Consider the following 15,547-nt stretch of genomic DNA (forward strand, 5'->3'; position numbering starts at 1 on the left):
TTATCTACCTCACTCATATTCATTTATTCACCGTCTCCCATGAATGGGACATTGTTTAGATCACTGAGATGGAGATATGAACAAAACACATCATTAAACCATTCATAACAATCATTTATTGCTCATTTCCTATATCCCAGATACTATGGTAAGCAGTAGGGTACAAGAATTAGCAAACCAAGCATGGTCATCTAGAACTTATTGAAACAGGTATGTAGGAACAATGTGTTATGTTCACCACTGGGGATCACACAGCACATAGTAGGTGCCCAACGAATGTTTCTTGAATGAATGAAAATGGCCAAGTCTACAAGCTTGCTATGCATTAGAAATAAAACAAGGGAATTGTGGGAAGATAATGGGGTAGAAATAGCAGAAAAAGGCAAGGCCTTTCTGGGAAGAAGATGGAAACAAGAAGAGTGAACAGTGCCAAGACTGGAAACAGCCTTCCTGAAGGAGCAGAATGGGTAAAGGACATCTCAAGAGAAGGCACAGTATAGGTGACAGTCTGAGCTTAGGCGAGAGCTTGGTATGTTTCACTGGGGAGCCAAATGTTCAGGGGAAAGTGGTGAACGATGAAAAACCACTGAGACAAATGTAAGAGGTAGGTAGGCCTTTCGTGGGACACTGTTAGCAGGGGTGGATTTTGCTCTACGTGAAAGTCATTGCCTTTAAGCTGAAAGTCACATGATTTGATTTGTAATTTATTTTGAAAACCACACTATTTCTAGTGATAAGACAGATGTGAGAACAAGGGAGGGTCCAGCGTCTCTATCAGTCATTACGATACAAAGCAAACTGATGGGAGTTTGGACTGAGGTGGTTGTGGTAAAAGTGAGTAAAGTCAAGATTATGCTTTGGAACTAGAAACAACAGATTCCATGACAGACTGGATGTGGGGAATGAGAGAAGAGGAATTAAAGATGACTTCCAGGATTCTAGCTGGAGCAACAGGGTGGGAGGAGGTGCCATTTTCTAACATGAAGAAAATTGTGGGGGAGGAATAATCCTGGGGTATGTCACTGTTTGTTTTTTAACATGATTTACTTGAAATGTCTGCGAGATATGTAAGTGTCAAGTAGGCAGCTGAATATCAAGCTGTAGCGTCCTAATGGGAAACACAGGATCAGGAATTTTATGATACAAGTCGTATAAACGACACAAGGCTTAAATGTTCAGAGAAACTTTTCATGCCCTCCTGGGTGAGAGGAATTTTCAAAAATAAGTTGGCATTTGAACCAAAGGAAAGATGATTAAGGAGAACATTCCAGAAGTGGAATAGCAAAGGCAGAGGACAAATCTCAAGGTGTATTCAGAAGCTACAGGTCCCATGTGTGTGGAATATAGCTTGTGTGTCCCTTGTTGGCAGATGAGTGACCAGAAAGGGTGGTTATGGCACACACCAAGGGACTTGAGAACCATGCTAAAGAATTTGCATAGTGTTCTGTGGTCAATAGTGAGCAATAGCAGGTCTTTGAGCAGAGATATGACCTGATAAAAGTTGAGCTTTTAAATAAAGAGATAGTAATATTGAGAAGTGTGTATTGAGGAATGAGGGTAGGAGACGAGGGAGGCCAATTAAGAATCTATTTCATTGTCAAGGAATTAGATAATAAATGCCTACATGCTAACTGTGGCACGTAAAAGAGAAACATTTGTAAAGAGATTTGTATTAACCTAAGAGGAAAAGCCAGGAGGAGGCACCCATGCTTGCTCTGTTGTCAGTATCCGTCTTCATACTAAGTCATGGCTTCTGGTAAGAATCTTTCTTTCCACAGTGGTATTTAACACGAGTTCAAGACTCACGGGAATATCTATGATGGACCACCTTTCAAAGTGTATTGTCTGCACTAGAGAATTCCTTCATTGCAGTAAGGGTAAAGGATGGATGAGACCACAGACAAACCAATGCAGCCCAGATCTGAGGCTAGCCTGATGTGTTTCTGGTAGGAAATCAAGCAGACAAGAGTATGTGGCAAATGACAAAGGGCTGCTGAGACAAAGTAGAGGTATGTAGCGGGTCTTGTAGGATATTTGTAAAAGGTTAGAATTTTGGCACCAATGTCTGTGGTGATGGTGACCAGTAAAGAGCTAACCAAACACTAGCTCTTGTTACTGGAGTGGACAGACTCACACAAGTGAGTGTTGCTGGAAGAAGCAGCCTGCATTGAAAAGCATGGGCTGGCAGGACATGGATCAGGAAAGTCCGTTCAGAGAGGAAGCATCGGTAAGGATGAGTTAAGTTTTCCATCTTTCTTCCCCATTAAAGCTCCATTGTCTGCTTCCCCTCCCCACACTCATCCAACAAATAGCAACAAGGGCTGAACTTCCCATTCACTGATAATCCTCCTCTCCCAGGCTTCCATTCATACTATTCTTATCTGTGCAAAGTCCCACCACTCTCAGTCCCGACGTGACAAGTACCACTGAGAAAAATAATTGCATGTGTTATCCTTCCCTTGCTAGCAATCCCATTTAGACAACTGAGGCCTTGGATATACTGATGCAAATGGTTACAATGAAAGTTAATGATACAGCCTGCTAGAGCTGGGGTGAGGTAGAATGGTGGAGCGGAGCTATGTTTAAGTACCATTCTGATGGTGAAGCCTGGCTACTGGCCATACCATATTCTCTACAGACTCACAGGAATATCTATCTATGATGGGCCTCCTTTCAAAGGAGGTAAAGTATCCTTAGGATAGTCTTCTGAAGTTAATCTACTGAGGAAAACAGAATGACTATTCAACGGGTTTGGTCTGTACTAGAGGATCATCTTACTGATGGTGGATTCCACCTTCTCTTATTCCTATCTTTTACTTCCTGGTTTATCTTCCTGCTGAGATACACATATACATACGTATCTATATATAGTGTTCACTGCTCAGTGACTCTTCAGGAGTACCTTAGCTCTTTGGAGACGATATACTATATAAATATAATAAAGCAATGGATTCACAAAACATCTTCTTTACATGTGCATAAGATGTACGACTTCTGTACTCTGAGATCTATCTCTCACTCTGTATAGCCTAGAAAGTATGTAGGAATATTGCAAGGGATGGGAACTAAATCTTTCTATCCTAAAATATTTCCCCTGCAACCTGAAATTTAAGATTTAGATCCTTATATATTTATTTTCACATATCTGTTATGACAATAAAAACACCATGGAACACTTGTGCGGTGGCTGGCAGCTTTCCTTTACTCTAGTCTATCGTTGTTACCAAACACATTTTTCACATTCTGGATTTGGGAGGCGGGGCACATTTGTTTATGCTGTCTCTCCAGAGGTAATATTAAACTCAACATTAAATATAAATGTAAAATAACATCATACTTTCATAAATGTCTCATTTGACACCCAAATTCAAGCCTACTTGTTAGCTTTCAAAACAATTTATTTGGCAATGTAAGGAGGGCAACAAGAATGTTAGAGAAAAATTGCAGTGTAAAGAGGTCAAGAAGATAGGAAGGAAAAAAATCATCAACCATAATCCTACCACCTAAGCACCAACCATCATTAAGAGTGTTGTCATGTTCACTCTTGAAAGCTTCATTTAGGTCCCACTTATGGTGTACTGCCTTCCTTTAAACCACTCTACTCTATCTTCCATGTCATGTGGATACCACTCATACACACCATACCCTTCTCTGTATAGTTAGTTAACTTGGTGTGCCTTGCGCTTCCAATTAGATTGCTAGAACCTTGGCAGGGCTGAAATCATTACTTATCCCACTAAGTACATTGGACCCAACATTTGCTGACTGATTTAATCTAAATTAATACAAACCATTATCAGGAATATGAAACGGGCCAAGTATCTACTAGATCATCAAAATTAGAGCTTTCAGGTCACCTAACTTGGTGACTATTGCTTTTCTGTTCCTGAACTCTTAAAAAAAAAAAAAAAAAGCTGTTGAATGGGCCTCTTTCTTCACACCCACCATAAATGTGAAGCACACCGATTAAGAGCCAGGACTCATTCAAAGATTCTCCATATAAGGCATAAAGGTGAAGAGAAAGAAAGAGGCTGGGGTCTGGGGAGAAGGGGAGGAAGGGAGAAGGGGAGAAACGAGAAACAAGACAAGGGAGGACATTCAGTACACAGGCACAAGGGAGAAAGAAAGCTACGAGAGGATATATAGTCTGGTGCTCAGTCCAGTATGTGATTTGCCTCCAGCACTGTGTACAGGATCCCATCCACTTGTTCTGAGTCATACCCGATCTCACGAAGCTCCAAGTGAGGGAGGACAGAAGTAAGGAGATAGCTGACGTGGACACGTAGCCGAGTGAGCCTGGCCAAAGCCCTGTATGATGGAGTGAAGGGGCAGGAGGAGAAGAGATGACATGAAGCCATTAGCCAACAGAATAAAATGAAGTCCCTTCAAAATGGGCCTACATTTCTTAACAATTCTGTCTCCACTAGGTAGAAAGAAGTCTGAAAGCACCACGCCATCAAACACTGGGAGCCTGGCTGCCACTTTCTAAGAAATAATTACTCAATCCGTGGTGGTCTATGGATTAAGGCTTCCTCCCAGCAACTGGGGGTCTCAGCGGATAATTCCCATTAGTACTCACAAGCTGATAACTAAACCTTAGTAATTAACCTTTCTAGGTCATCTCCCTCTGGGTTCCGGAAGGAGACCTGGGCCTTCTGCAATACTTCCAGGTGTGACTCTGTCTCTTTCAGTTTCTCTTTTAGTTCTTGCTTCTCCTCTTTGGTTCTTTCTAGCTCGGCTTTCAGAATCTGGAATTCAGCTTGGCGATAACCCATGTGCTTCTTGCTCCAGTATAAGCCTTCTGTCTCCTGGGTACTATAGGTCACCAATTCATGTTGAGCTTTCTTATATTCAGAATGCCAGTGGTTTTTCTCCTGTTCCAGCTCCTCTACCTGTATTCCAAGAAAGAGGAATTCAATGATCCAATGTACAACCAAAAGCTCGAGTACCCCAAACCGTTCTTAAATCTACCCTGTGATTCCATTATTTATAATATTTTATTGTACCTACACAAGTCTCTTGTCAAACCTACAACATAGAGGGAAAGAACACCAGGGTCCACTCAATCTGAGACATACCACAATCTAGTTGATGGGGATTTTGCTTAAAAGCCTCAGTGCATGAAAGAAATCACCAAAATCGCAACACCCTAGTCCAGTGGTTCACAACCTCTTGGGGAGTCAAATGACTCTTTTATAAGAGGTTGCCCAAGACCATCAGAAAACAAAGATATTTATATTACAATTTGTAAGAGTAGCAAAATTACAGTCATGAGGTAGCAACAAAAATGACTTTATGTTTGGGGGTTACCACAACATGAGGAAACTGTATGAAAGGGCCCCAGCATTAGGAAGGATGAGACCCACTGCCCTAGTCCTTTGCTTACAAAGATCTCTTCTTATCCCTAGTGGTAAGCTGTTGCCCAAACCTTTTGCTGGAACAAATTCCTTTCAGCCAAAACACGTTCCAATTTTTCCGTGGTTCTCTTCAATTCTTCCGACTCCTTTTGGTTCTTTATCTTTGGCATGTTCCGACTTCTACTCTCCTGGCAACCCTTTCCTCTTCCAGCGGAGGCTGCAGGAGCCACAGAAGAATAAGGATTTGCTCTCTTCCAGGATTCTGCTCTCTTCCTTTTGCCTACAAATTCCTCCCTGTTAAAGGGGACTAACTGGATGGGAGCGCCTGAATCTGCAACTCCCTTTGCAACACCGACAACAGCTACAAAAGGCCCTTTATTCATGTCTTTGTCTATGTTCTCACTACTTCTGTTAGACTCTTCTGCTACCAATTTTGGCATCTGATCTTCTAATTCTTCAGGAAGCAGGAACCCCTGATCTTGGTCCTGGGACCCTGGACAAAGTGCTGGAGCTTCCCTGTTCTCCTCTGTATGCTTGTTTGATTCTGGGTATTCTGGTATGAGATGCGGTGGTGTACTTCTCTCAGAACTGGATTTATCAGGGCTGTTTTCTCCTTCTGGGTAGGCGGTAGCTGCTTCTACCCTTCTGTAAAAACCAGACATGGAGTAATCTATAGGAGATACCGGCATCTCATTTTGGATCTTCCTTCGTTTCTCTACAGGCTCCTCGCCTAGAATCAATTTGTACTTTCTGCAAAAAGAAGACATAAAATTGTAACTTGTCACAGAACAGGTAAAGATTATTCTAATTTGACAAAGCCCCTCATTGTGGCACGTATTCATGGCTGAGATATGGTTTATTCCCTAAGAGGATGATAGAATCTGTCCCTAGTGTGTCGGTGTTAACAGGTAATGGGAACTTTTAAGAGGAAGCCTTTGTTGGGAGGTTGTTTAGTTACTCGGGGTGTTATCTTCAGAAGGGATTAAAGCAGCACTAATGGGACCCTGACTTAGTTCTCAGGAAAACCAGATGTTATAAAAGATGCAACGTTTCTCACACACACAACCTTAACATTGTGATACCATCCACCATAAGGCCTTCACCAGAGCCAAGACGATAGCACTGCCACACCATGCCCTCGAGTCTTTAGACCTGTACTCTCAACAAACATTTTTTTTTCCTTTTCAGGTTACCTGGTCTAATATATTCTGTTCCATTACCAAAGTAGTACAACAACTCAGCCCCTCTCAGCCTCAACGGCTCCACTCCTACAACTGGATGAGCTGGCAGACGGTGTTAAGGGAGAAATGAAGTCGATGGGTTTCAAGGGTCAGCATAAGAATAAACCAGGAGTAGACTGAGCTCGGCAAAACGTTTTAAAGATGAAGTTTAAAACAGTCTAACTGTGAGGCTTCCTAAAAGCAAATAGACGAAGACAAACAAAAACTAAACACACACACACCCCACAATCTCTTAACATAGAATGGAATAAAAGGTCATAAAAAAAAGCCTAGCAGTGTATGCAGAGAATAAAGCCAGCTCATTAATTTTAAAGTATCACAAAACCCTCCAGTATCAAAGACTTAGCACATTTTTATATTGCAACAGAACTTCGTACAATTCCTTGCCAGCCAAGTGGATTATGACCATTGCCCATTTTTCCCCTGTAAAAGTTAATTAAAACGCAAGGCCCAAGTTAGAAACCAAGAAAATAGATAGGTCAGTTCAAGTCATTTTCCCATTATGACAAACAACTTCATTTGGTCAGGCACAAACTGGAATTCCCTTTGTTCTTCAGAGAAGTCCAGGAGGATGGTCTGAAGTCACTTTCCTTTTCTGGGTGAAGAATCTATCAAAACAGCTGATTACCAGAGAGACCCATGGGTGATTTTTTATACAGGCTGAAGAATTGGAATGCCATGTTTCTTTACTTGACCAAGAAATGCCACAGTTAAAAAAAAAAAAGAAAGAAAAAGTTGAACTTTTGATGAGCAAGAATCAAGCACGTAATTGGCCTCCTCAGAGGACCTCAAGGCTGCCCATAGGTCTGTGGTTTCTGAGACATCTCAGTCTTAACTTCTTACGATGCTCTGAGTTTTTCAGCCCCCAAACTGGCCTGCCATCTCAACAGATCTGTTGTTACCCTTTAGGGAGATGAAGAGGGATTCTGAGAATATGAAGGAACATCCATATCCATCCTTAAGACTGTATAAAGGATACTACAAATAGTGTTCTTAGCTCTGGGGCTGAGGACAGTAACACATTCCTTTGGCAGGAACGGAGGAAAGGTTTGTATAATACTGAGAAAGGCTGGACATAATACTGCATACTGCATGCCTGTGATTTCAGCACTTGGGAAGCATGAGAAGGCAGGAACACTGATGTAACTTTGAAGCCAGCCTAGACTACAGGCCTGCCAGGGAGGGTTATAGACTGAACCTGTCTTTAAAAAGAAAAAGACAAAAAAAAACCCAAGTTTTAAAAAAGGTTAAATAAAGTTGCATTGTCTGGCCGGGCGTGGTGGCGCACACCTTTAATCCCAGCACTCGGGAGGCAGAGGCAGGTGGGTTTCTGAGTTCGAGGCCAGCCTGGTCTACAAAGTGAGTTCCAGGACAGCCAGGTCTATACAAAGAAACCCTATCTCAAAAAACCAAAAAAAAAACCAAAAAAAAAAAAAAAAAAAAAAGTTGTGTTGTCTGTCTGGTCTTCATTTCCCCAACTCTAAGAGCTCTGTTCCTAGCTTTTGATAATGGTCCTTCTTTCTTGTAATCTCAGACAACCTGTTGGCCCCAACCTGTGGGAGGGCAAAATCTCCCACATTCTCCCAAGTCCTAACACCCAAGTCCTGTATTTACAACTGCTTAACATACATTTTTCCCTGGATATCCCAATGGTATCTCAGTAGTCTCTCCTGTTTCTATTGGTGTGAACAACATCAAATTCTTGGCAATTTTTCTAGTGGTGTTTTATAAGGTGACTTACACTACGAACATTGCCAGATGAGGCTGCTGCCATTCTGGATTATTGCAATGGCTTCTGGGATGGGTTTTGCCTCCAGCTCATGCACTAAATTAATCTCCTGAAGCACTGGTTCAGATTATGCACTTCCTATTTCTAAATTTGTACACGTTGCTTCCAATAACATAACATTTATGTTTTAGCGGACAAGCAAGCCTTCCTATGCCTAAAACCTATGCTAGAGAGCATGTGAAGCCTTATCTAATTCTCTCAATTGGAAGGTAATATTATCTCAACTGCTTGTAAAGAACGATCAGGAAGAGGACTGTCTGCTGATGCTGAGTGGCAGATCTGGGATATATAATGTGGCCTTAACTGTATCTTCTATTGTTTCTTTCTAAACCCTGGACATATTGAACTGCTGGGGGACTTCTTTTTGTGCTTCACTTGACCAGAATGAGCTTCTCTTTTCTAACATTTTACGTCTAAATCTAGCTTGAGTGCCACTTCTTTTCTAACACTGTGCGCGCGCGCGCGCGCACACTCACACTCACACACATTCGCACAGGTACGTGTGTATGTGGGGCCAGCAGTGAATACTGGGTGTGTCGTTCCTTAAGAGTCACTCACCTTGATTTTTGAGACAGGGTCTCTCATTGGGGCCTGGAGCTCGTGATTAGGCAAGGTTAGCTGGAGAGGGATTCTTTCTCTGCTTCTATCTCCCCAGTGATGTGCTTACAAGCATGCACTGCTGAATCTGGCTTTTGTTAATGTGGATGCTGTGGATGAAACTTGGGTGTTTGTGCTTGGGTAGTAAGCCCTTTATCAACTGATCTAGCTCTCCCAGTCCTCCTGTAAAAACTTTAACATTCTTTTTATAACATGTATTCCCATCTATGGGATATATATGTATATTTTCTCATCCTACTTGAGTACAGAGTGCCAAGATGGTGCAAGGCATCCTGAGATAAGAGACAGGGAGCACACATCTGTATCTCTGTCTGTAGTCTCTATGTTGCCAGTTCTGGTCAGTCTCTTTCCCTCTGTACTGTCCTCCTCTTCTCTCTCCCTCTCTCTCTCATGATACTCTGTTTCCCCTTCTCCTTTTGATGACTCTCACCAATATTTAGTCATTAGGTTTCCCTAATGACTTTATCTAACCCTAATCACCTCCCAAAGACCCAACCTCCGAACATGTGTGAATTAAGTTTCCATATTGTATATCAAACAGGAGGGATTACGTTTTTACATGTAAATTATTGGGGTGCAACCATATCAGCACTAGAGCAGCAGTAATATACTGATGTGGGCTACAAATTGGATAAACCTTGGAAGCATGCCAAATAAAAGAGGGCAATTATGAAAAGCCTGGCCTTGTTAGCTGCTCCAAAGTTTGAAGCAGAAAAATTTATGTTGATGGCCATGTATATTTTGTTGCATTCAAATCTACTGACCATAAATGTAAAGGTATGTTTTTCTTTTCTTTTCCACTGAAATACGTGTCTAACCTTATACTACTATCACACTGTCTTGACTACTGGAGATTACTAAAGGTGAATGCTAACTTTGCTAACTTTCTTCTTCTTCAAGACTGTTGGACTGATTTTCTGTTCCTGGCATTTCCATATGAATTTTAGAATGAGTCTGTTGATATTACAACAGAGACATCTGGTGTTTTGAAAGAGATTATACTGCATCTGTACACCAGTTGGAGACTCCTGAGTTGTTTTTTTTTTTTAAGGTAAGAAACCCTTTGATAACAGAAATGACAGATGCCTTTCTATTCATTTAGCTGTCTTTAATTCAACAATGTTTCGCTGTTTTCTAGTGTACAGATCTTGTTTGTATCACTTCTGCTACATTTATTCTAGATATTTTTTGAGGGTATAAATAAAGTTGCATTTGTCTTTTTTTTTCTTAAATTTTGTTGTTTAAACATTGTGCATTTTAGTCTTGCTGATTTTCTCTATTGTTTTAGTTATCTCCGTTTCATTTCCACTTTAATCGTTTCCTTCCTTCTGTCTAATTATGCTTTGTGGTTTTCTTATTATGCCTCCCCAATGGACTTCTTTATCATTAAATATCTTTTTATATCTAGAACATTTTTTTTGTTTTAAAATGCATAATCCTAGACGGTCTTGTTGACAGAAGTCTGTGCTAGCAAGATGCTTCAGCAGGTAAAGACGCCTGACATCAAGCCTGACAGCCTGAGTTTGATCCCTGGAATCCACATGGTGAGAGAACCAACTCCCACGAGTTCTCCTCTGACTGCCGTACCTATGCTGTAGCACATGCATGTGTGCACACAGACTTACATGTGCAAAATAAGTAATTAGCTGTAAAAATAAGAGTTAAAATGATCACCTACTAGACTTGTAAATTTGTACAGCTTTGGTATACTTGGAAATAAAATGATCTCATTTTGGAGAATCTGTTTGGTTTTTTTTTTTTTCTTCTGATACTGGAAATATTTTATCTTTTTAACATCTGCTTCATATTGCTATTAACAGAATAGAATACCAGAGCTGGGTAACTTCTAAGGAAAGAGGTAATGATTTTGGTCCGAAGTTCTGAATGCTGATCTCCTTGGCTTCTGGAGAAAGTCTCACTACAGCCTCACTCATGGAAGAAGGAAGAGGAGCACTCAGAAGACAGAGACCTTCACAATGGAAGGTCCAATATCTCTAAATGGTCTGATGAATACTGTTACACAGACAATTACATGTCAACATACGTTTTGCTGGGGGCCAACCATATCCCAGTCATAGTACCATCCCATCACCTCTGATCTTCATTTTTTTAGTGAGAAATTACCCATTAATCTGAATGCAATTTGCTAGTACAAGACTTATACTCTCTGCTTTAGAGATTTTCTTTCTCCCTTTGAGTTTCAGTATTTTTACAGTGACCTGACTGGCTGTTTATCTATGCTGAGTTTATTGTTCTTAAATGCCCAGGCTAACGCCATTCGAATCTGGGAAGATTTTAGCTATTATTTTAAAATACCGTTTCTATTTCTTCTGTCTCATCTTCACATAATACTATGCAGAGTTAGTGGACTTGTCTCTGAGGCTTTGTCAGGAATATGTGTGATTTTATCTCCATTTTCACTTCTGCCTATGTTCTTCTGATTAAATAATCTATAATTGGACTGTTCCATTTCGGTAATTTGTTACTCTTCTTAATTTTAATTGTGTTTTTGAGTCTTTTTTATTTGGTACAGCTAATAAGCAGGGCTACATAACTCAAAGACTCTTGCTATGCTATAGGCTTTGACAACAAAGGAAAGCTTTGTAACTCTTGATTAAACTATTATTTCATCAATCTTCTTTTATCAGAAACTATATATTTTATTAAACCTGTGAGGACCTCCATTTTCCACTTGCAAATGAAAAACATGCTAATAATAATTTAAAAAGACAGAATTTTTGTATGTTTTTCAGGCTGGTCTCCAACCTTTGGACTCAGCAGACCTTCAGGCTTTAGTCTAAGTAGCTAGAAATGCCTCAACAAATTTGAATATGCAGCCTGAAATGATGTAATTATTATTTGCTAATCTTACATACCATATACTACTAGCAGCATCAGGTATCACTTAACTCTTGAAAGAGTTGTACTCTCAACCAACTAGAATTTCGCATAAATTTTCAAAGCACTTCACTTGCCCTCTTACAGCTTAAGCTTTATACATTCCTCAGTGACTCATACAAAAACTCCAATAAAAAGCTGATGAGGTGTGCCACCCAGTGGACGTAGTGTGGTACTGCACTCACAAAGTATGCTATTTCCCTACAAATGCAGACAGAAATCATTAACTTGTAAGGAGTGAGCCGAGCCAGAAGAACGGGAGGCCAAAGTAACATTGTGCTTCCAAATCAAAATCATTCCCTGTGGGCCCCTTTAAGCCTCCAATGGCCAATGAAAATCTATTGATAGCCAGAGGGTAGAGTTAGGATCAAACTACAGAGACAGGGTGGACTATAGGCTTTTTACTCCTTGCTACAAACTTCAGTTTTCTAAGCTGCTCTTTAAATCTGACTACTGCTTACTGAGCACGGATCTACATGCTTTCATAGAGGGCGCCATTAACTTCTTTTAAGAGTCTCAATAGTTTGACTCCTACAAATGTACCTTCTCTTGAGGCCATCTGCTCGTGTTCATGAGGATCTAAATGTCCCTCTCTTGTTCACAGGGTTTAATTGTTTAAAAATTGAAGTACAGGGGACTCGCACACCTGTACAATTCTTTGTTTATAAGACGCTGAAGACTTACCTAAGAAGAACCAGACAAGGAAAGGATCACTGGAGAAAGGGGTTAACGGACCCTATGCATTAGTCTATGGCCTCTATGTCAAGAAAAGGGCACTGAGAAACTCACACCTATTATCAAAGAATCGTGCTAATGATCACTTGAGACGTTTCTCCCTTTTAGAGCAATCCTGTGCCTACTCTGCAGTTCAGTCTACCAGAATGAAAACAGTAGGGGAGAGAAAGGCAAGGCATGCCACTTAGGAGTACTGTGTTCATTTCTAGTGGCAATATGATGGCTGTCATGTCTTTTAGTACCTCAGAGACACCTAATACCTACAAAATAAATAGCCATGCCCCTTCCTAGGATATGGACTAACAACATTGATGACATGGTAAGAGATGAAAGGAGAGAAGAAAAAAAAAACCACCAAGTTTTTTTTTTTTCCAGATAGGATCTCACTGTGTAAACTTGGCTGGCCTGGAATTCACTATGTAGACAAGGCTAGTCTCAAACTAGCCTTGTGCCTCCTGGGTGGTGAGATTAAAGACTTGTTCCACAGGAGCAAACCTTCTGTGATCATTTTTTTCTAGGAAACGATGATCTTTTACTTAATAGGACACATTTCTACTAGTTGATTTGATAGAAGGCCAGCATAGCCTAGGCTTGTGAATACTTGGTATACTTTAGTATTCGTAAATTTAAGTATAGGAACAATGGGTTTCTCTACACAGCACTACCTCATTTATATAACACTCTATTTTTCAGAGTTGACCTGCCCATCACTTCATTTGCACAACAACCCACATGACATGAACACTTCTGAAGTCAATGATCGCTTCAAAAATATATAGGCTTGATATAGCACTTGTAAACTAGGAGGTGCATGCAAGACACAATTCTACCAGTCCCAAACTATATTTCCATTAGTGAACGTCATGTGTTAAAGGAAAATGTAAACTTACCTGGCATGGTGCTACATGCCTTTAATGTTAACACTTGGAAGGCAGAGAGAAGTGGATCTCTTTGTAAGTATGAGTTCAGGCACACACACACACACAAAATGTATATATATATATATATTATATACATAAAATATATAGGACATATTAAATTACTCTATAGGAAAACAGATTCCATGGCTTACTATTGATAACAAGTAATCGTTTTAGTCACCTGGAAATCTGAAAAGCACTGGAATCCAGAGACTTAAGCCGAGGGGGTGATCTGCTTTCTTCTCTAACAGACGGAAGCAGGCTGGGGCTATTGATTTGCTCATATCCAATTGTCTTGTCATTTAGTTCAGCCATATCTTGTGGACTAGGAGTCTTTGGTGGATTACTGAAGACCTAGCAAGAAAGAAATAGTTCATAAAAATCCCAAGTTTGAACGAAATCCCAAAAGATGTGTCAATTCTTCTGATGCTAGGAAGGAATGCTTGGCCAAATCAAAAGAAACTGTTTCCTAAACAGAACAAACAGTCCACAGTAATGTACACTAGAACACTGGACCCAAACACATTCAGTCACTAACCTTTATCAGCTAGATACAACAGACTGCGAGCGAGCGAGCGAGCGAGCGATTCTTGGATTGGTTATTAGCCCTATTCCACCCACGACACAAACCCAAGCCCCAGTCGCTGTCTATTTTGCTCTTGTGACCCAGGAGAAGTCTGGGTCTTCATCCTTTTGAGCTCTGTGTTGAAAATATGGGTAGAAAGGAAAAGCGCTGCAGCAAGTATCTGCTGGTTTAGGAGAGACGCATGCCAGAGGCTACCACATGTTCACAGTGCACACAACAGAGACATGCTCCTGGGATCTTGTAGGAGAGCCAGCATACGAAGAAAATATAAATAATTAGGGTAGAAGAATAAAGGGAAGGCAAACTGAATGAGGACAGGGCAGTCCTGGAAAACCCAATCTCTGTATAGACATAGAATATGAAAAGTGATTTCTCATATGCCTCAGCGTGAGCAGGGTACATGAAGGAGCATTAGTGTTCAACTGCCTCTCTCCTCACTAGTATGACCTGCCCAACTCGGGAAGGAAGTGAATCTAACATGCGACTAGCAGATCTCTAGGAAATAGGGTCAAGAGGGAAATCATGCAGAAAGGCAAGGAGGGGTGGGAGAAATATATGGGTGCTATGGTGGCTGCCAGGAAAGGAGTGTCCCTCAAAGGACGGCCAACCTTATTGCACCCTTCAGCGTCCGGAGCTGGGCAACCATGTCCGAGAGACAGTGCTCCTGAAAATTCAAAACAGCAGAGTCTTTATAAAGCCAGCCAGCCTGAAAGCAGGGATGAGGGGGGCGGGGAGGCACAAAGAACCAACCCTTCTTCCCAAGAGAAAAGAGGAAGGAATGATCCCTGAATCCCAAAAGAAAAGGAGACAGGAGAACCAGACAGTCAAGAGGAGCAGCTTATGAAGATGGCACACAACTGTTATGTGACACCAAATGTGTCCTTCCCACTGCCCCGAATCTGGAAAATAAATGACATGACTCTTCTGTTTTAAGTGATCCCAACATCAACAACAGAAGATCGGCACAAACCCCAAACGATCCAATCAAATGAGCCTGAGGAGAAGCCCTCAGCATTGCTAGGCAGTGTTCTTCAACCTAAATCTTCTGTCGGGGAAAACTGTGTGAGAAGGAGAAGACATGGCCCTGTCTCTCACCTGGTACTTGTCACTTTCCATCGGCTTCTGCTTCTTCTCAACAGCCTCGACTCTAGAAGATAAAAGTGCTCTTTAGATATTGGAGGCCAAGGGGGAAGGATGGAAAGCTCAAGGCCAGCCTGGTCTATAGAGTGGGTGACAGCTCAGTCTAATCTAGGGACTGAGACTCTGTCTCCAATGAGGTGCTACTTAGTTCACTCCTGAAGTTCACTGAGAAACTGAATTATGCTACTGGAGAGTTTTCAAATTCTCATTCTGTTCTCTTCTGTTCTCTCTCTCTCTCTCTCTCTCTCTCTCTCTCTCTCTCT

The 15,547-nt window shown here is 41.1% G+C and overlaps 1 protein-coding gene across 1 annotated transcript in view; it reads right to left on the bottom strand.

Moving 5' to 3' along the window:
- Nucleotides 1–3,380: 3,380 nt before the first annotated feature.
- The window catches only part of Morc4 (MORC family CW-type zinc finger 4), a 46,126-nt gene continuing 33,959 nt past the window's right edge, over nt 3,381–15,547 (bottom strand). Inside the window, exons 13-17 of the mRNA XM_021153579.1 lie at nt 15,240–15,291; nt 13,740–13,912; nt 5,429–6,107; nt 4,609–4,892; nt 3,381–4,308 (exon numbers count right to left, since the gene is read on the bottom strand). Of these exons, the coding sequence (XP_021009238.1) occupies nt 4,155–4,308; nt 4,609–4,892; nt 5,429–6,107; nt 13,740–13,912; nt 15,240–15,291 (1,342 nt within the window). The 3' untranslated portion in view covers nt 3,381–4,154. The remainder of the gene's footprint in view (nt 4,309–4,608; nt 4,893–5,428; nt 6,108–13,739; nt 13,913–15,239; nt 15,292–15,547) is intronic.

This window comes from Mus caroli, chromosome X, assembly GCF_900094665.2.
Source record: "Mus caroli chromosome X, CAROLI_EIJ_v1.1, whole genome shotgun sequence".
NCBI lineage: Eukaryota > Metazoa > Chordata > Mammalia > Rodentia > Muridae > Mus > Mus caroli.